The sequence below is a fragment of the Dermochelys coriacea genome, chromosome 3, assembly GCF_009764565.3.
Source record: "Dermochelys coriacea isolate rDerCor1 chromosome 3, rDerCor1.pri.v4, whole genome shotgun sequence".
NCBI classification, from domain to species: Eukaryota; Metazoa; Chordata; order Testudines; family Dermochelyidae; genus Dermochelys; species Dermochelys coriacea.
In genome coordinates this window covers 17,008,546-17,029,467 of record NC_050070.1, presented here as the reverse complement: position 1 = coordinate 17,029,467, position 20,922 = coordinate 17,008,546, and the positions used below count along the sequence as shown (strand labels likewise).

At 46.7% G+C, this 20,922-nt stretch overlaps 1 protein-coding gene across 1 annotated transcript in view; it reads left to right on the top strand.

Moving 5' to 3' along the window:
• The window catches only part of LOC119853485 (protein eva-1 homolog C-like), a 260,289-nt gene extending 242,826 nt beyond the window's left edge, over positions 1 to 17,463 (top strand). Inside the window, exons 7-8 of the mRNA XM_043510156.1 lie at positions 4,700 to 4,870; positions 16,093 to 17,463. Coding sequence (XP_043366091.1) covers positions 4,700 to 4,870; positions 16,093 to 16,463 — 542 coding nt within the window. The 3' untranslated portion in view covers positions 16,464 to 17,463. The remainder of the gene's footprint in view (positions 1 to 4,699; positions 4,871 to 16,092) is intronic.
• The last annotated feature ends 3,459 nt before the right edge of the window (positions 17,464 to 20,922 follow it).

The following is a 20,922-nucleotide window of genomic DNA, read 5'->3' as shown; positions in this document are numbered from 1 at the left end:
GATCCTGGAGTGAATGGCGAGCCAGTGGAGATGGATGAGGACAGTGTACAGCGGTGGATGGCCCTTCCATGATATGCTTTAGTTGCGATAGAATAGATCTCCTTTCCTCCTGCATAACCCCTCTAGTTTTTTTCCCATCCTTACTGGCTGATTGTACAATCCTATAGATTAGAAAACCAGTTCTGTGACTTTATGGTGCTAGTTGCTGGAGTGTAGAGTGCTCAGACAATCATTCATTTAGGAACTTGTTTGACTGCACTAAGGCTCCACTGGAGAAAACAAAGAGCGGAACTCCTCTTACAGTTCAAAGTAAAGAAGTTATTCTTCACTCTGCCTCCTAGAAAACACGCCTATTATGCAATGTTTCCACGGGATCGCTAGAACCCAGCAGGTCTCTGTCTCTGTCTTCCCCTGGGCCTTGCTTTGTTGATCTAATATACAGCACATCCTACGGGGAAGCCCCAAAAGGGGGTGTGATTTGAAATCTTTGTCCTGCTGAGATCCGGAGAGGCTCGTCCCCATTATGGAGCTTTCTGAAAACACTGGGGAATCTGTTCTGTGGAAGGGGCTGAAGAGGGAAGGAAAAGCAGGAGAGAAGGGAGCGGGGGCTTGTTGAGCTCACCAAAGATGGAGAGGAGCCATGATAAACTTGCAGTGCTGCTCTGCATATAAATGACACGGCAATATGGGAAGATGGGTCTTGAGTCGGTATTGCTGGCCTGCACTCACTTATCTGTTTCCTACTTAGGCTTAATTGACACTCTTCTGTTTTCCATGGAACAGCCCCAATTTTGACATTAAAGAGTTCTCAGTTATTGCCTGTGACTTCATATCATGTCATTGCATCATGGAATGATGATGCCATGTGGCTGCAGGGAAGCACTACCATGTGGTGATGTAGTTACTTTGCCTAAGAGGACAAAGACTAAAAGGTGGCAGGCCTCCTCATTAGCCTTCCAGCATGTACGCTGACACTGTTATGGCTTCGAGCCTTTGGGACGCTCTGGGTGCAGAGAGTGGGATGTTTCCCTTTTGGAAATGAGTGGACCATATACACAGGATTAATCAATTATCTATTCTCCATTTACGTTATGCACAATTGCTGCAGCGTATACATAGGGGCAGAGATGGCTATTAGTCAGTAAAGCCCTGTCACCACTATAACTTGTAACACTCTAACCAGATACTGGCAGGCTTATTTGTAAGCATAGCTTCCATCCACATGTTGACCCTCATTTTGGTCATCATTGGAGACTCACCCCTGAGTGCTAGTGTATGAGCCTCTACAGCTTGGGTGGAATTCCCTAGCTGGGAGCAGTATCAGAGTCATGTGCTCGGTGGGTTGGACATGGGTGGGGGAAGACAGAACACACACCGAGCAGGGGCCATATCCATGCATCACAGTGTTAAGACTCAGTAACAGCCCACTGTGGTTTGGCTTTGCTGTACACCTGCTAGTGGTGCCCTGATCACGGTGTGACAGCCTCTGCTATAGACTGCCTGCTGCTGCTACGTTTTAAAAGAAGACCTGACATATTGTATAACAAAGCACGCAAGGGAGTAAGCTGTCAAAGCCTCGTTCACTGTTTGTCTGTGAGAATCCTCTTTGTCTTTTAAATCCCTCCATAAAACCTACCTCTGCTGTGATTCCTGCAGCTCGCTGCCCTCTGGCATTGGCGAGGCAAATGGTGAGCTGAGACTTCTGTTTTTCTGCTAAACTCTCTTCATTTTATTACCTCGCCCTCCCACCAGCTGCCACCCCATTTGTCAGTTTCCTCTATCCGTTGATACCTGAATTGTAAATGCTCTGGGGCAGGGATTGCCTTCTTTGTTAGTTGTTTGCACAGCACCCAAAACAATGGGGCCCTGATCCTTGACTGGGGTTCCTAGATGCTACTGTAAAAGAAATAAGATTAATAAATAACTAGAGTTATTTAGGAAGAGTCAAATTTTCCCATATCTCCTCCATTCAGTTCCCTGAGGATAGCTACTTTGGTAAATTACAATCCCTTTAGAAACACCACCTTTAAATCAAAACGCTGTAAATTAACAGAGCCACAACCTAGGCTCCTTTTACATTTCCTCCTTCGACTTATTCAGCATCCCATTTAGTTCCCCTTTATTTCCCAAATATGTGGCACTTCCAGTTACTATCTTTCCTCCCATATCAATAATCTGGGGCTGGGAATGGCATTTTGAAGGCTCTACATTCCAAGAGTTATTAGGTTAAGGCCCAAATACCTTCACAAGTGCTCAGACCTTGGGCTGAGGACAACTGACATGACAATAATAAGAATTACACTCCAGTAGAGCTTGTTATCTGTGATTGTCAAAGTGCCTTATAAAAGTTATCACAATATGTCATTGAGGTAGGCATCATTGCCATTTTACAGCTAGGGAAACTGAGGCACGGAGTGATCAAGAACACTACATCCAAACGTGGGGGCCCAACATTAAGCACCTAGTTAAATGGCCTGGATTTTGGAGGTGCTGAGCACCCATTGCTTCCTTTGGTTTCACATTAGTAGTTGAGTGGGGAAGATCAAGGCATTTATTAAGATGCTGAAATGTGGATTTAGAGGGAGATTTTCAAAAGCGTCCTTCGTGCCACTGAATTTCCTGTTGAAAATGTCCACCTTTACCACTCTGTGCCTTAGTTTGTTCATCTGTAAAACTGTCTTTCAATGGGAATAGTGCTCCTAAATCTGAGGTCCTTTTGAAAATTTCCCCTTTGGTCCCTCTCTTCAGGCATCCATGTTTGAAAAGTTTTGCTTAAATGACTTGCCAAAGGTCGCAGTCATTCAATGGCAGGGTTGGAAACAGAACCCAAGTTTCCCAATGGCTAGTCCTCTACTCTAACAGCTAGACATCACCACAGCATCCAGCTCTAAGCAGAGAGGTTATTTTAACCGCTGTATTTGGCACTGGTGTGACTGCTGCTGGAATACTGTGTCCAGCTCCAGTGCCCACAATTCAAGAAGGATGTTGATAAATTGGAGAGGGTTCAGAGAAGAGCCAGGAGAATGATTAAAGGATTAGCAAACCTGCCTTATAAGGAGAATGTCAAAGAGCTCAATCTATTTAGCATGACAAAGAGAAGATTATTAAGGGGGTGATTTGATTACACTTTGTAAGTAGCTACATGGGGATTGAATAATGGGCTCTTCAATCTGGCAGAGAAAGGTCTAACGCTATCCAATGGCTGGAAGTTGAAGCTAGACAAATTCAGATGGGAAATAAGGCTTACATTTTTAACAGTGAGAGTAATTAACAGTTGGAAAAATTTACCAAGGGTCGTGGTGGATTCTTCATCACTGACTATTTTAAAATCAAGATGGGATGTTTTTTCTAAAAGAGCTGCTCTAGGAGTTTTTTTGGGGAGGTTCTATGGCCTGTGTTATGCAGATGTCAGACTAGATGAGCACAATGGTCCCTTGTGGCCTTGGACTCTATGAATCTCTGAAGCCACACTAATAGGATGCAGCACCACACAAGCATTTATCCACCTGAGCCATCGCCCCTGCCGACATTTTAAATTAACTTATTTCCCCCTCACTTCCAAATCTTTGTCGCTGACCTCAGGGGGCCACACAGCTTCCAGGCATGTACAGTGTGAAGTGAACAATGTAACCATTCACCCTGGGTGTGAGCGGTGCAAATGCAAACACAGAGAGACAGTGAACAAACGTGGACTTTCATGCTCTGCAGGCTGGAGTTGAAAGTGACTTTGCTCCCGCAGCAGTAATGGTATTTCATGCACCAGAATTGTCAGTTTCCTGAACTTAATACTAGCAGATAAGTGGAAGCCAGATGCAATTGCCAGCTACTGTGCACTGTTTGTTTGCAGCCTATACCAGATACACAGGGACAGGAGTCTTAAAAGGTTTAACAGCCCTTGGCTTTTGCATAGGTGGATGATGGAGCTCTCTCTATGGGCTGACTTTTTAATGTGTTTGAAACAATTAGTATTTTGCCATTGGTCGTGGTGTCTGCAGACGGATCAAGGTTCAGCCAGTTCTTAGCAGTGATCTGATAAGGTCTGAAAGGGTCTCTTTCAGCCTTCTGGAATTATTAGCTGCCTTCTCAGCTCCAGTCTTCAACAAATAAAATAAAATCATTAACCCATGTTCCCTCACCTCTCTGAATGGGAAATTATGTCTCAGTGAAACACAATGAAAGCATGCTTCTGAAGGAAGTCATAAACATAGGCAAAGATCCGCCCTTCCCTTAATAAGGCTGGAGGGAAAGCAGTGCTGCTTGCCAGGTGTAGATCACTCTAGAATTACAGTGAGATGCAAATGTAGTGTTGCCGACCCTGTCTGTGTCTTCCAAGCTCATGTACTGAGTTATTACACCGTTAGTGGAACCCAGCATTGATAAAGGCTCTTTGATTTTCAAAAAAAACCCCCAACCTGATTATATATTTGCTTTAAAGCATCTGGGTTTGTCTAACGGGGGATGTAGAAGAGAAGGATATAGGGGAGAGGAGATGCTGCCTGGTAGCTAACACAGAAACTGCCTTGAATCCACCGTGTGCTCTCAGCCGAAGCTAACCGAGAAGGTCCAGCTGCCTAACTGCGGCAGATTTGGGTGGCATTGCCAGTGACTGGCTCCAGATTTCTGAATGCAGAAGCAGGTTCAATTGCTTTAGGGCAGGGCAGTGCTGAAACTGACGTGCTTGTTCCCTCACTCAAAACAGAGAAGAAGAAAGGGAGGTCGGCTACCTTTTACCCACTAGACAACACTCCCTTGCTGCTTCCAGTGGATGAGACACAGCGGCCAGTGGATAACAGCAGCATGGAGCCCGTGGGCGTTAGCACAGAGATGGCCTTGTTCAGCAACATCCTAGCAGCGTATTCCTTTATCACAGGTAGGTCTCTCACCTGCTTCATCTCTGGGCTGCTGTGATGTATTTTAAGACCCTCAGTGGGGCGCCCCAGTGTAAGTGAGGGCACAATCTGCCCCTTTTGTATTTCTCTCAGAGGTTCATTTTCCCATTTGTCTCTCAGCAGGTTTTCCCTTGAAAGATCTGACCAGTGTAGCTCTAGAGAGGGGTTGACTGTATATAACAGGCTGTATTGTGCTCTGCCTTCCCTTGGACTTGCTCTCATCTGAAGTTAAATACAATGTAATCTTAGATGCAGTATTATTTCTAATGTGCCTTTTTCCTTGAGATCAAAGGCTGGCTCATTAAGAAGGCAAGCTTGTCCTGTAATTTGGAAAATGAGCAGTACTAAGATCATTACCCTACTTAAGAGAATTTGGCTTATCTTCAGTGGAAGTGTGAAGATGAAGTTTCTGCTTAGTGTAATTATATATTTAAATCTAATTTAGGGAAAGATCTCCTCCGATCACAGCTTAGCTTTCCGTCCACATCTTTTTTTGTCATGTGTCTTTCATGTAACACAGGAGCTTTCTTCCATTTACATTTATTTTAAAGAGTCACTCTCATCATGAAGTTCATCAGCCAGAATCACTGCTTGGGGGCAGCCAGGGGGTGGGCCCCCCATAGCAGAAAGCCTGCTAGAATGAGGGGCACAGTAGTGCAAGCTGTCCACAGCTCCTGTTTGTATCAGAGACCAGCGCTGGTTGGTGCTACCCAGAAAGTGGGTGGAGCCAGCCCCACAAAGCGCAGGGTCAGGCTGTCCAGGAGATGTACTGATTCACCACTTTTGTTAGTCCAGCTTCTGCTGGGGGAGAGGGGCTCCTCCAGAATTATAATTGGAATTGCAAAACTACTGTCCCTGGACGGGAGCCCCCTCCTTCCGGCATAACAGAGACAGGGCATACAGTTTGCCGTTCCCCGGGCAGGATTGAATCTCGACCCTTGTTGTTTTTTAAAAAATGCATACCTGTCTTGCTAACAACCGAATGCCCAGTTTTACAAAGACACATGCATGTGTGTAACTTTGCACATGGTGAATAATCCCATTGACTGCAATGAGGCTAAAACAAGGGAAGCACAGGGATAAATCTTGCAGAATCAGGGCCAAAATGATTAAAACGCAAACAATTTCGAGCTTTCTTTTTTTCATGGCACAAAGCTTCGGTCACTTTTATTTCCCTTCGGTGTCATTCTCTGGGTCTCATGCACAAGCACAAGGCTGTTGTGTTTTGGTTCCCAGCACAAGGTTTGGAATTCTAGTTTTGGCAGATGTACATAGATTTTGAGAACTTTTCTGTGTATAGTTCTTTTTGTAACACTTTTTTAAAAAACAACCCTGGTGTTAAGTGCACGGTTTTTCCCCCCACCCATCTGATGGCAGCATCATGATCTGACTTTTCAGTGTCTTTTTAAAGCAGAGATTCTTAATGTAGAAATAAGCGTCCTTCATAAATTAAGGTTGAATATTATATGGTTCATAGATATGGACTCCTGCACTGAAAGACCTTCAAAGAGCTGTAAATGCATCCTCTGTCTATCTAATCTATCTAGCTAGCTGTTGCTCCCATCATCGCGGGATCTGAGAACCTCAACATCTTTAATATATTCAATCCTCACATCACCCCTGTGAGACAGGGAAATGCTACTATCCCCATTTTAAAGGTGGGGAACTCAGGCACAGAGAGACAAAAGCCCAGATCCTCAAAAGGTATTTAGGTCCCTAACTCCCATTAATTTCAACTTTAGATACACTCCAAACTAGGGGTGGGAAAACTATGGCCTGTGGGTCGCATCTGGCCCACCAGCCGTTTTAATCTGTACTTCGCACTTCTGCTGGGGAGCGAGGTCTGGGGCTTGCCCTGCTCCGGTGCTCCAGCTGGGGAGCAGGTGTCGGTGGCCACTCTGCGTGGCTCCCGGAAGCAGCAGCATGTCCCCCCTCCGGCTCCTACGCGTAGGGGCAGCCAGGAGGCCCCACTCCGCATGCTGCCCCCACCCAAAGCGCTGCCCCCACAGCTCCCATTGGTCGGGAACTACGGCCAATGGGAGCTGCAGGGGCAGTGCCTGCAGATGGGGCATCACACAGAAGAGCTACCTGTCTGCGCCTCTGCATAGGAGTGACATGCCACTGCTTCCGGGAATCACTTGAGGTAAGCACGGCCGGTAGCCTGAACCCCTGAGTCACCCCCACACCTCAACCTCCTGCCCCAGCCCTGATCCCCCTGTCACCATCTGAACCCCTCGGTCCTAGCATGGAGCACCCTCCTGTACCCTAAACCCCTCATCCCCAGAGCCTGCACCTCCAGCTGGAGTCCTCACCCCCCATGCCCAAACCCCTTCCCCAGCCCTGATCCCCCTCCCGCCCTGAACCCCTCGGTCCTAGCCTGGAGCACCCTCCTGCACCCTAAACCCCTCATCCCTAGCCGCACCCCAGAGCCCTCACCCCCCTCCCCGCACTCCACTGCCATCTGCCTGGAGTCCCCTCCCGCACTCTGAACTCCTAATTTCTGGCCCTGAAGCCTGCACCCAACCCCAATTTTGTGAGCATTCATCACCCGCCATAGAATTTTCATACCCAGAAGTGGCCCTTGGGCCAAAAAGTTTGCCCACCCCTGCTCTAAACCCAAACCTGTGAATGCTGGATCTTAGTCTGCCCAGAAGAATGTCCAGCATATTTTTGTGCGACTAAGGCTCTATCCCTACTGGAGTGCTACCCATGATAAGGGGACTGTTTTAAGGGGACTTTCTGCTAATGTGGATTAAATACAGTTTAACAGGCCAAACAGACATAGTTAGAAATATAATGGTAACATAATAAAGGTTTGTGTTTCTGTAGTGCCTCCCATTAAAATCCCTGAAAGCATTTATGAATTTTCAATAGAGATGCACTCAAGCCACAAACTCTGGCCCTGAATCTGAATCCTTCTTTCACCAGCTTCTCCACCCTATTTCTGGCATTTTTTGGATTTGGGATTTAGTTGATTATGGAGAAGTCAGACATGAAATTTGGTCTGAGATCCAAATTTGCAGCTCAAATCTAGGAATTTGGCCTGGAGCCGTCTCTAATCCTCACAACTTCCCTGTAAAGCAGGTTATTATTGATATTGTCATTTTATAGTTGGGGAAAAGTTAAAAGTGACTCACACAAGGACTTACAGTCAGTCAGGGAAAACTGGGACTAGAATCTAGGTCTTTTGACTATGCTAAAAGTACCTTGGACTATGTTTCCTTTTTCCACAGTAAAACTCTGGCCTATATTTTTCTTGTGGGACACAATCTCTTTTGAGTTGGGATTCTGCTAGATTTAGTGCTGTTCTGTACTGGTGAACTGGTTGAGCTAGCAGTAAAGACACAAGGGCTATAGGTGATGATTTTTTTTAAACCATTCTCTTTTGGGGGCCAGTCCTGCAAGGTGATGTGCACCCTCAGTCCCCACTGAAGTCTGTGGGAGTTATGGGCCCTCTGTGTTTCACAGCATCATGCTGCTGCACACCTGTCTGTCGTGCCTCCAAGCAACAGACTAAAACAGGGCTGAAGCTTCATTTCCTGATTACAGCTGCCTCCCATCGCAGCTTGAGGAAAGCCATTCAGAAGCTGACTATACTGACCTATGCAAGTATTTCCAGACCAAATCCATGGGAAGCGGGTAGGCAGCTGCAGACGGAGAGACTGCAAACACCTGCCACTATCACCTGTTGGCATGTACCGTGTTGTGCAGCAGGTGGGAAGGTTAGATGCAAATACAAAGGGACATGTCCTGGCCATCCCCTGTATCTTTCTGCTTGAAGTCTGTGTGTAAAGATGCAATGTTCCTATTAATGGCAAAGGAGTGTAAAAAGTCAGTATAGCAGGTCACAGAACCACTTGTGGGAGTGTTTGCTTTCTTTATCAATCTGCTCATGGCACTCCACACGATTAGTCAGGGTCCTTTGGAATTCCAGCCACAAAGGAATTTGTGTTTATTTGTTTCATGCAACCCCACAGAAGTTTTAAAGTAGTATTTCTATAGAAATTTGCAAAGAAAATAGAAACAATATCAATCGTTGGTGATTTTACTATTTAGGATCATCTGGTAAACTGGTCAGATTTAGGACTCGGTCCTCGACTTTAAAGATTGGCATGCAAGTAACTTTACAGCACGTCTTTGAAGAATTAGGTTCTTAGTTACATAATGTCTGTAGCTGCAAACTACAGAATTGTTATTTAGTATGAAAAAACTCCTGCTGGCTTCATTGGACTTCGGATCTATAATTGTGACCAAGAACATAGCAACAAACCTAAAATCATCCCTCTAGCTGTATGATACTCAATTTGTCCCTGAGTGCATCCTCTCTGGCCTAGAACTGAACGGGCATGGAAACTGAGTTACCATCTTCCACCTACAGGTGGGACGTCCCTGCAGATGAGGATGGCAGCGCATTAGCTGCAGGGATGGTGCCTCCATTTACCCTGTAACTGTTCTGTAGGCAGAGGACTTCGACCTCCAGCATTTGTGCAGAAATTTTCTTTAAAAATGTAAGGGGGGGAGACATCATAACTTCCCCATAAACAGCGACGTGCTGCCAATGTGGTAACACGTGGCTCCCAAAAAACAATCCTGGGGAGCTCAGACCAACTTCCCTCTGAAATTGCTGGGGCTGGAAGTTAGACAGGGGGCTCCCTGCGAGTCCCCTCCATTACATCGCTGTCCTAACATGGGGAGTCCAACTGGCTGCTGTGCCTTAGAAGAGATGCAGTGAGTGATGTTAATGAGGAGCTCCTCCTCCCCACTGAGCTCTCTGAGGGCCTGATGCCATCACAGGAAATCAGATGCAGCATTGCACAGATTAATTTTTATTTATTAAAACAACAAGAAGAAAATAAAGCACTATAATAGCAATAACAACCTTGGCCTGGGCCATTTCCTGGAGAATTAATGATCGTCTGGGCTGATGCTCCCAGCTGATCATTAGCCCACAGGAAATCACCTCAATAATTGTTGTTTGCTTGTTTACTTTTTTAAAAAATGTGTTTCTAATTTTGGCTGGTGTGGAGCCTCTAGAAAACTGTGTGCGTTCCAAAGACAGGGACCGGGGGGGAGAGGGGAGGCATGTGCCTTTTGGCTACATACATTAAAAGAAGTGATTGAGCAGTCTTCAGTCAACGACCTTTTCAGCTGCATGCCCAGCCCAGAGAGAGAGGCACCATAGAGGGGGAAAGCTAATCACTGCTATGGAGATTGCATGGCGCTCCAAGATGGGTCTTGATTAACGTAGAGGGGAAGAATGTAACTCACAGATGTCATCTGAAACTGAGGGAGGAATCTCTTACAGTGGATAATACTGTTAACTTGCACTTCTTCACACCACGAGGCATATGGAACAATCTACCAGTGGATATATGCTGTGACTCAGCAAAGTGTTTAAGCATGTGCATAAATCACAAGGAGGACAATAGGATTTAAGCATGCACAGAAAGTAAAGGACATGTTTGAGTGGTTTGCTGAATCAGCACCCTGGGGTGGGGGTGGAGGGGCAGCAAGAATGAAGTCTAGGTTGGGTACTCATTTAGAGAGGCCTTAAATGCAGACCATTGATACCCATCCTACGCACAATCTATACTGAGGGGAAGGATACTAGCCTGGCTGTTAGGAGATCTGAGTTCAATTTCCTGCTCTGCTTGTGACTTCCTCTGTGACCTTGGGGAAATCACAGAAGCCCGAATGCACAAAGGAATTAGCTGCCTACATGACAGTTTTGGCTCCGCGGCAGGGCATGAAACCCTGCGTAAGTTTTTAGGGTAGAAGTTCCCTGGGCACTTATGTTTCTGTCTCTGGGCCACGCACACTGCTTCCTCTCTCTGGGTGTCTGGGCACCTATCTCCTGCCTAAGCCCCAGAGCAATTCACAAACCAGGAAAGGCAGGCGTTCATCCGATCCGGTAGGAATGCTTAGAAGCTGCCTAGTGGATCAGGTCTCATGGAAAATCTGGGTTGGGGGTGCCCACCTTTTTTATAACTTTTAGCCCCATGGTTAGAGCACTTGCCCGGGAGGTGAGAGACCCTGCTTCAGTTCCCCGCTCTCTGCCAAAGGGGAGAAGGGATCCGAACAGAAGTCTCCAGCACTCACCTATGTGCGTGTCTAAACACAGACCAGCAGGACAGTCTGATGTAGGGCTCTTTCAATCTCTCCTGCTGAAGCTGTTTCACTGTGAATAAATAATGAAATCTATTGGATTAGGGGGACTAGATCCCAGGTGGGTGCCCTAACCACTGGCCTATAGGCTTATTCTTGTGTTCTTGCCCAATGACTATTTAAGTATTAATCCACAGTGGAATAGGAATAAGGATTTTGGTGCCTAACGTGCATTCAGGACCCAATGCCTCAGTTCCTCAACTCTCAACTAGGGTTAATTGCACTTCCCTACCTCACCAGGGTGTTGTGAGGATAAATATATTAAAGATTTTGAAGTGCTTAGTTACTACAGCAATGGGGGCTATCTAAGAGCCAGAAATAGTTTGTAATGAGAGAAGTGAAATATATTTTATTTAATTTTTAATGGGTTTTAGTGTATGTGCTGGATTGACAATCCAGGAGACCGAAATCCACTATTTAGCCACATGGTGGGTATAGCACAGGCAACAACAGTCTTGCCAGCATGCCTCAACTCTGCTTTGGAAGGACTTGGGGGAAGAGAGTGGGTTAGTCTCTGATACGGTTGCCAACTTTCTAATTGCACAAAGCCAAGCACCCCTTCCCCGAGGCCCTGCCCCTGCCCCTGCTCTGAGGCCCGACTCCCCACTGACTCCAGCTGCTCCCTCTCCCCCACCTTCACTTACTTTCACTGGGCTGGGGCAGGGGGTTGGGATGTGGGAGGAGGCGCGGGGTGTGGGCTCCAGGAGGGAGTATGGGTGCGGGAGGGGGCTCAGGGCTGGGGCAGGTGTAGACAAGCTGCAAGTGTAGACAAGCTCTGTGTCCCTGGAGGCCTCGCTCCCTAAAGGTAGTTAGATGCCTAACTGCCACTGAAACCAGTTGGCACTCAGCGCCTGAATGCCTTTGAGGAGCTGGGTCTCAGGCCCTTTGGAACTGTTTCCCTGTGCTAATATGGTCCTTGCAGCCTGGCGACAGGTGTGCCAATTAGTGCCCAGTCTGATATTGTGCTTTGTGATCTGCCTACTGGAATCTGGACTGACGCTACCAAGTCCTTTCACTAAACAGCCAACAGATGCTTATGGCACTCAGGCAGTCTGAACCTGAACTGTGCAGTGACCTTCTCCTGACCTGGCCCCAACTGCTTCCTGCCTGTCCTGCCTGCCTCTGCAAACATTCCCCCTCCTTTCTCTGTTGTAGGGGGAGTCCTAAAAGGGACAATGCCCCTTTTCTTCCAGCCAGAGGGTCAGAGGATCCCCCCCGCTTGGAAACTTGCAGTGAGCACATCTATTTTTAAATGCATAGTTAGAGTTTAAAGTCCATTCCCCTCCACGCACTCACACCCTGAAAACTGCTCTGAAAAAAAACCCTTACACTTAACAGACTGGAAGTGCACAGGTGTGGCCATTCTCAGGGCAACATCTGTGATTCTGTATTCAATAAGAGGAATTCTGCTTGATGAAAGACCACAAAATATGACCCTCAATGAAGATTGTCAAGGATTGATCCGTATTGTTTGATTTGTAAACCAAGTCACCCATGTCTAATGCCCTGGATAGTGCAGTTTCCTATTAATTATACTTTATTGAAAGTGACTGCTTCACACTTTCTTACATTTTAAGAGTTAGCCCATGTACTGTATCTGGCTAACTTACATTTTATGTGTTGTAAGGCAAGGATATTTGGCTAAAATCACCATTTTAGGTCAGTTGGTGCATGCGCTCACACACACACACTCTCTCTCTCTCTCTTCGGCAGAGGGACAGGGTTTTTTTTTGTACAGTGCATAGCACAATGGGATCCAGGTTCATGATCAGTATGGCTCCTTGGTGTTACCACCGTACAAATAATAATACTAATAATATTTTTAAAAATGACTAGTGATTTGGGGTGCTTTCGTGTTCGACTGCCAAACTTGAAATGCCTGAAAAGAGGCCGGAGTTTCCGAAAGGCTGAAAAAACACCCTCTGAAAGTTAGGTCCCGCCCTTTAAGGTTTCTCAAGTTGGCCACCCAAAAATGGAGGCTCCCCAAATTATTAGTCATGTTTCAAAATCCAGAGTCTTGGCCATTGATGATTTAGCTGTTTCAGAGCTATATTGTTGGCCTAAATTGCCCCTTTGCTGTGCAAAAAGTCACATGCTTTGGGAGGATGGCTGCTGTATGACTGGGTTGGCTGTATGAACTGATACGTGCCAGGTCTGCAAGGCTACAGTTCAGTGAAGGAGTCCAGCTTGTGTCCAGCATTTATGAATGCTGATGGCATAACTAATAGAGCTCATGAATACCAGCAGAGCCCAAAGATTCAGTTACTGCATTGGTACTGAATGAAGGACTATCTGTTTAGAGTTGTGTGTCGTGTATGAAAAATTACTGGCTAACAAGCAATTTAATTTCAGTTCGCTCACTAGCTGCCCATGGTAGCTAGAACAGTGGAGAGAGTGAGTGTGGAAGAAAGAAGGAAACTGGCAAAAGGGAAAGAGAAGTAATATGTTTTCAGTCCATTCCAGGCTCTACACTCTGCATTTTATGAATTGTGTCAAAAGAGTGAGCTATGGAATTGATGCAACATGTATATTTTTTTAAAAATGAGCCTGTATGCGTACGTGAATTTAGAGCTCATACAAGTGAGGTTTGTCTAATCATATCAGTCAGGCATAGAAGAGGCAAACCATAAGCAATTCTGCCAGTGCAAATCAGTCCAGCTAACCCCTTCTCTTCCAGTCCTCGGAGCCCTCCATGTGTTCACTTGAAAATGAAGTTTAGGGGTGAAGTTAATTTCTGCACAAAATAACAACCCATCTGGACCCTGGGATGGGATGGAGCAGTTTACTCAGGGACGTTCAAGTCAATGGGAGTTAGGCACCTAACTCCCTTAGGCCGCTTTGAAAATCCCAGTCCTAAAGAATCTCTAATCTTGTACCGCTATGTTTATTTGTATAGTGCCAGCAGCAGGGTCAGGTGCTTTGTAGATAGGGATGAAGATGAAGGGTGAAATCCTGGCTCCATTTAAGTCAATGGCAATTTTACTAGGATTTCACCCAAGCTCTCTGCCCCAAAGAGCAATCTAAATAGAGATCTGACAAACACAGCAGGGTGCCAGAGCAGCAACAGACAGCAGTACAATTAAACAGTGAGACTCAGCACCCATTTTGTCAGTTCCATGGATTGAAATGTCTTTGTTCTCGCGTATCTGTTTCAGTAAGTTAGAACCCCAGGCGGGAGGTTGGGTTCTCCTTAGAGAAATGTGGGGTTAAGAAGGGGCTTGAACAGGGAGGGAGTGGAAGCAGATGGACTGGATCAAGTAGTAGGGCCAGGTATATGGGGAAGCATGAAAGAAGACCCAGAGATAGGAAAGGAGGAGGTACAAAGTGGGCACTTGGTCTGATAGCTTGTGCAGAGTGAATGGGATCGGGGGCGGGGTGAGTAGAAACAGAAGCAGAGGAGTGGCCACCTGAATGCACTGGGCCTTGAAGACAAAGACGAGGAATTTAAATTGGATCCAGACAGCGAGGGGGTAAAGCTAATGAAGGCACCTGAAGAGGGCCTGAGCTATGGTTTTTATTGCAGAGGGGAATGTCTTGCAAAGCTTCATGCTGAATAAAGAGCAGTATGCCTACCACATTACATCAAACACCGTATCAAGTTCTTGTTCAGGATTCTTCCCCCTACTGCTTGCTGTAGCTGTGCCATGGGCAGCTCCAGGTATTGGTCTTCGCAGTGACCTTTAACCTCATTCAAGCCCAGATTCACAGTCCAATGCTATTAAAAATATTCTAAAATATGCTCTTTTGTTTGATTTGTGGCCCCATATTTCAAGGGAATATTAGATGCAATGGATTTGAGATTATTATGCTGAGCTCAAGACTGAAATTGTCTGTATTATTTGAATTTACAAATGGAGTATGCCCCATCCCCCACTATACACTTCAGGATTGATTCAGCCAGATAAATACCTCCAAACACCCTCCGCTTTTACACACTAGAAATCTGCTTGAAGTGATTTTAGGGATGTTTCCTGCTTGCCTTCTGAAAACTCCACTTAAAGGAAATCAGACCTAGAGGACTCAATTCTGCTCTCATTTCTAAGGGTGCAATGGGATCCAGTGAAGGCAGAGTTGGCCTGAAGGGGACAGATATATTCCAGACCTTGAAGGCCAGATTCTCAGCTGGTGTAAAATGTCACAGCTCCACCACTGACTTCAATGGAGCTGCACTGGATCTGAGGATCTGGCCCCAAAGTTTGATTCCCATGCAGGGCTCTGATTTGAATTAACAGGATTGAATTTGGCTCCAGCTATTTTGCCCAGTTCATCTTCATCCTTTGTTGGATCAACTGCTTTTTTGCTATAACACTTAAATGAGCCAAAGAGATTCAGCCCATAGAAAAATCCAATGCATAAGCAATACAAAAATAAGATGACAGTTTAAAATACAATATGGATCCTTCAAAGTCTCATTATATCTTCTCAGAAACATTTTTTTATGCAGAATCTGTCAAGTTAAAGCCCTGGCTCCATCTATTTTGGGGTGTCATCGGCAGTACATTTTTGTGGTCTGAGCAGAAAGCGAGCATGTTTGCCTTAGATAATAAGCAAATGAATGCTATGAATAGATCATTTGCCACTTTCTTGGTGCAAGGCTTGCCATTTCAGCTGTGCAAAGGTGCAGAGAGAGCATTGAGCTTTATAATCATCTTTATTCCTCAGCCAATAATGTATGGGACAGAAAGGTGCACTTAGTCACTGCTGACTGTGCAGCTTGCTGGCTTCACGATCCCACTCACGTAGGGAGTGGAGTTAGCATTTAATCTGGTGGGCTGCTCCTTTAAAATATTGGATGGCGTTCGGACATAAGTAGCTCATGGTGTGTATGCAGTAGATGCCTCAGGCACATGTTCGACCACTAGATCCCATTGACTCCAGTGGGGTGATACAGTGGAAGCTTTGGAAGTACCATCACGAAACCAGGAGAAGATCTGAACCTCTGAAGAACCTTGTGGCTGTTTGAACTTGTGCTGCTGCCCCGTGTGACCTAGTTATTTGATGCCTTGTCCTCTGAAAATAATTTCTTTTCTCCTTGCAGAAAATCCTGAGCGTGCCGCTCTATATTTTGTCTCTGGAGTATGCCTCGGACTCATTTTGACCCTGCTGGCCTTGGTGCTGAAGGTGTCCTGCCGAACTGACTGCAAACAATCCCCGGGGAAAAAGCCATCTCAGGAACCAGAGAGCGACAGTGACAGCAGTGACAGCGAGGCCGATTCGGACACCACTTCGGACCTGTCAGCCCGCAGGCACCGCAGGTTCGAAAGGACTTTGAACATGAATGTCTTCACCTCGGCCGAGGAGCTGGAGAGGGCTCAGAGGCTGGAAGAGCGGGAGCGCATCATCCGGGAGATATGGATGAATGGGCAGCCGGACATTCCGGGCACCAGAAGCCTGAACCGCTACTACTAAGTGTTGGGAAATCCCACAGTCTGGTACTGCAGCCTCGGTCTTCCTGGCCCTGCTAAAGAGAGAGAGGAAAGGAGTGTGACATTGGTGTCTCCCCTTTTCCTTTCAGAAGGGCTAACTGGAGCAGTGTGGATGGACAGCAATAAAGCTTTCACCTTCCCCTTTTCCCTGACATATTGCTACCCACACCAGGAAATCACCCTGCAGGATTTTCTCTCTGGAATCAGTCTGGTTACAGCAGAGGTGGATGCCAGCTTCTCTTCTTGGTGGGTGAGAGGCACGCTACGGTACAAATGCTGCTCTCATGCTTGCCAGGGAAACCATCAGTGTTCTGCTTTCCCCAAGGATTTCAGGAGAATCAAAAGCAAACTGAGACTCTGTGTCCGCTAAAGGAAAGATAACATGGGGAGGGAGTGGTGGGAGGCACAAGTGCATGATGAGTGACTATCTTGTGACTTTGGAAGCCATGAGATTAACCTAGTTAAAAAAAGTGACTTTATAAAATGTGGGGATTCTTATGCCATGAAATCGTCTTGGTGCTTGGACATTCAACAGTGTGTCCTGTTATTTAAGATGGTGTTTTAATCTTACTTTTCAGTGGCAGCATTATTTACTGACACCTCAGGGATAAAATCCTTTTTTTTTAGTATGTTTCCCCATCTCCTTACTCACAAACCAACCTGCTCCCAACCGTGAAATTATGGTATTATAGGAGATGTGTCAGTGATCGGTGAAATGTTAAACAGCCTCAAAGAGGTTGAAAGGGGTTTTGTTTGTTTTGAATTGAGATATATAGATATATATTTGAAGAGGCTGCACAGCGATGTGCCTTATTCTTTTTTGTTGTTAAACTACAGTTTTCCATGGATAGTGATGCACAATGTTTTATATATTTTATTAAAAAAATAAAAGTAAAGGTTTGTATTTACCAGCGGAAAATGGGGATGGAATGGGCCAAATATGCCAGCAGGATGGGAAATAAACTCTGCTTTGTTTATATCTATTTTAATTTGCATCCTTGTTCTTGACTCACGCTTCGCTGCAGTAAGATACTTTGGAAGAGCAACGAGCTTTTGCAGACACTCAAAGCTGACCCAAGTGTCTAAGGCAGTGGTGGGCAACCTGTGGCCCATGGGTTGCAAGTTAATCACCACTGGTCTCAGGGTATGTCTACACTGCAAAAGAAAGTGTGTCCTTAACTAAGGTTAGTCAATGCAAAAAAAAAAAAGCAGTGAAGACATAGCAACTTGACTTTTAACTTGGGTTTACACATACACACACACACCTCTCTCTACCTGAGGTGGCACCAAAATGGTGCTTGGCTAGCTAATTCTTGCTCACATGGTCAAGGTCTAACTGATCGTCATATGTGGGGTCAAGAAGGAATGTTCCTCCTGGTTAGATTGACAACGACTGTGAGGGAGGAGGTTGTCTTGCTCTTGAGCATGTGGGTGGGGATCGCTTGCCAGTATTATCTGGGAATATGTCAATAATTTCCCTGCCATTGCAGGGCTACACCTCAGTCCCTCCTATTCTCTGCCTGTGGCACTTCATATTGTGAGCCGCAATATTTGGTTTAAGTTACAGTGACCTAAGTGCTGTCCACCCTGGTGGGATGCTGGCAGGAGATGCTCTCCTGCCGACATAGCTTCCACCTCTCACAGAGAGGGAGTAACAATGCCGACGGGAGAGGGCTTGCTCATCAGCACATAGTGTCTTCCCCAGATGCACTACAGCGGTGCCCATGTAGTGCTGTGGTGTAAACTTGGCCTTAGAGAAGTCACTTAAATTTGACCCGGCTGCCCCTCCCTAAGGCCAGCATGGAAGGGCCTTCGCTGGTATGTCACCCAGTGCCTAAAGGGGGAGCCTGGGCCCTGGGCTCCCCCGCCATTGCGTCCCTGCTGAGTTCAGTGTGCTGTCTTCTTCCTCATAGGGGCAAAGGGGGGGGGGGGAAGCCATTGTCCCACTTTTTTTAAATGGGGGAGGGCCATGCGCCCCACATTTAAGAACCTTTCCTAGCAAAGGCTTCTCCTACTCTTAAAGGGACATGCACCTGACCGTGGCTGCAGTCATAGAAAAAGTAATGCATCTTTGGTTGTTTTCTCTTTCCCAAGTGATCCCTCCAACATGTCCCGACCTGCACTGCCCTCTCCCAATGTGTACATCCCAGACAACGCACCAGGGGTGTTCTGCCACAGACATCCTGTGTGGCCTCGCACAAGACATAAGGCCAAGTTGTTAGGTGCTTAAAGATGCAGCTAGGTGACTTGTGTGATTTTAAAAAGGGCCTTAGTGCTTAACTCCCAAACAGATGCTTTTGACAGTCCCAATAGGTCTCTAGCTGCATCCTTAGGGGCCTAAAAATCTGGTCCTCACTTTCCCTGGCCCAGATCCTCAAAGGTATTTAGGGACCTAAGACCCATGAAATCAATGTTGCCTGGAAACCTTTGAGGATTGGGGCCAGTGCCTCAGTTGCCCATCTTTAAAATGGGGATAAAAGCACTTCCCTACCTTGCAGGGGTGCTGGGAGGATAAATACATTGCAGATTGTGAGGTGCACAGCTAATACGGTGCTGGGGGGCCTCATAAACACTATGTATGAATATGGCACCCCATTTACTAGTTAAGTATTTTGGGACACAGTGCCTACCTCTCACCAACTCATCTGAGAACTTCTTGCTCCTTGGAATAGTAACAATTCAATGAGGGGTCTCTAACTGGAACCAATGGAACATTGTAGCCTTTTCATAAATGTGAATGATGGCTTTACCAGCGTGGGTCCAGAGCCCAACGTGATCGCCAAATATGGAAATTAAGGGCTAGATTTAAAACTAGGTCTGATGACACTAACCATCACAGTGCCTAACTTGTAGGCCCTTAGAAAATCACTGGGAATCCCAAAGCCTGAAGTAGGTGCCTAGGCTCCCTACACAATGAATGTGGAGAGACAGGGGTCAGAATGGGATTCACAAAAGCCAGCATCCTATGTGGCTCCATGCCTAAGCTAGCCAGTGGGAGATGCCAAGCCAGGCACGTAGCTCTGAGAGGCAGAAATCCTAGATGCATGGAGGCACCTCTCTGAGCTTGGGAGTCTCAGCTGCAAACCCTGTCTTGGAGTTAGGCACCTACGCTGTAGCTACAAGAAGCTGTAGGGAAAGGTCTGGTGGTTGGGGTACTCACCCGGGACAGGGGAGACACCCAGTTCAATTCCTCCTGCCCCTGAGGGGCAGAAGGCTTTTGACCAGGGCTCTGCCACCTGTCAGGCAACTCCTGTAACTGCTGGGCTCTGAGCTAGTCTGATGTGGAGCTCCCTCACTCTCTCCTGTTGAAACTGTTCCACTGTAGATAAATAGTTTTAAAAAGCCCTAGAGGAGGGGGCCTGGATCCTAGGTCTCCCATTCCCCATTCTTGCACTCACCCTCAGGCTACAGAGTCGTTCTCATGCTTGTGCTCGCTCTCTCTTATGTGCTCCCTGGCCCAATGATGCTTTCGTAATTTATCCACAGTGCAACAGGCGAGAGTGAAGGCAGCCCACATTGGAATAGCCCATGGCCCTGCAGCCGAGTTAGGCAGAGGAACACCCATCTTCCCCCACACACCCCGGTATGTGCATTGCTCTGGGGCTTAGGTGTCTGGACTCCTAGAGTGCTGCAGCAGCGTCCATGCTCCGAAACATAGGCCCTAGGGGACTTTTACAGCAAAAATGTAACTGCCGAGCAAGGTTAGGCGCCTGAAATGTTCAGCAGCAGCTGAGCGGGAGCTTTGTGAATCCCAGAAGGGCCTGATTCTGGGATTTAAGTGCCTAAAGTAACTAAGTCCTTTTATGACACTAGCCCAAGGTGTTGGATCTTGCAAACTACTAGTCACACCAGTAGTCAAACTGAAGTCCAGTCTATTTGCCTGCAATCCATGCCCTCATTCACATATGTGGCAAGAATACAAACACACACAGGAACTATGGGTGTGGGGGTGCTGCAGGACTCCCAGGGGCTCTGCACCCCCCGCCTGTGGCCCCAGCCTCAGCCCCCCTTATCCCTGTCCGCACCTTCCCCCCACCCCGGAGCCATGGCCTACTCCCGGCCCCAGCTCTGGGGGGCGAGGCAGGTGGGGAGGGGAGTGAAGTAAAAAGTTTTGGGACCACTACTTTACAGTGTTGTTAGCTGGCTTTCAGCACCCCCCACTGCTGCTGAATACAAACACTAGACTGGTTCCAATTACATACGCGTTATTTGTTCCTGTTCATTCCCCCCCACTCTTGATTTGCCACCTCACATGGTCATCCCAGTTTCGAGGCACTGACCTCCGATGGGGAACTCTGTTCAATGTACCCTGAAAAGCTAGGTAATACGATGTCTGCTGCCTTTCCCATGTCCATGCTGGTGTTAATATCCTCAAAGAATTCCAGAGAGTTAATGAGGCCTGGCTTTCCCTTCCTGAACCCTCCCTAGCTCTACTTAACCCC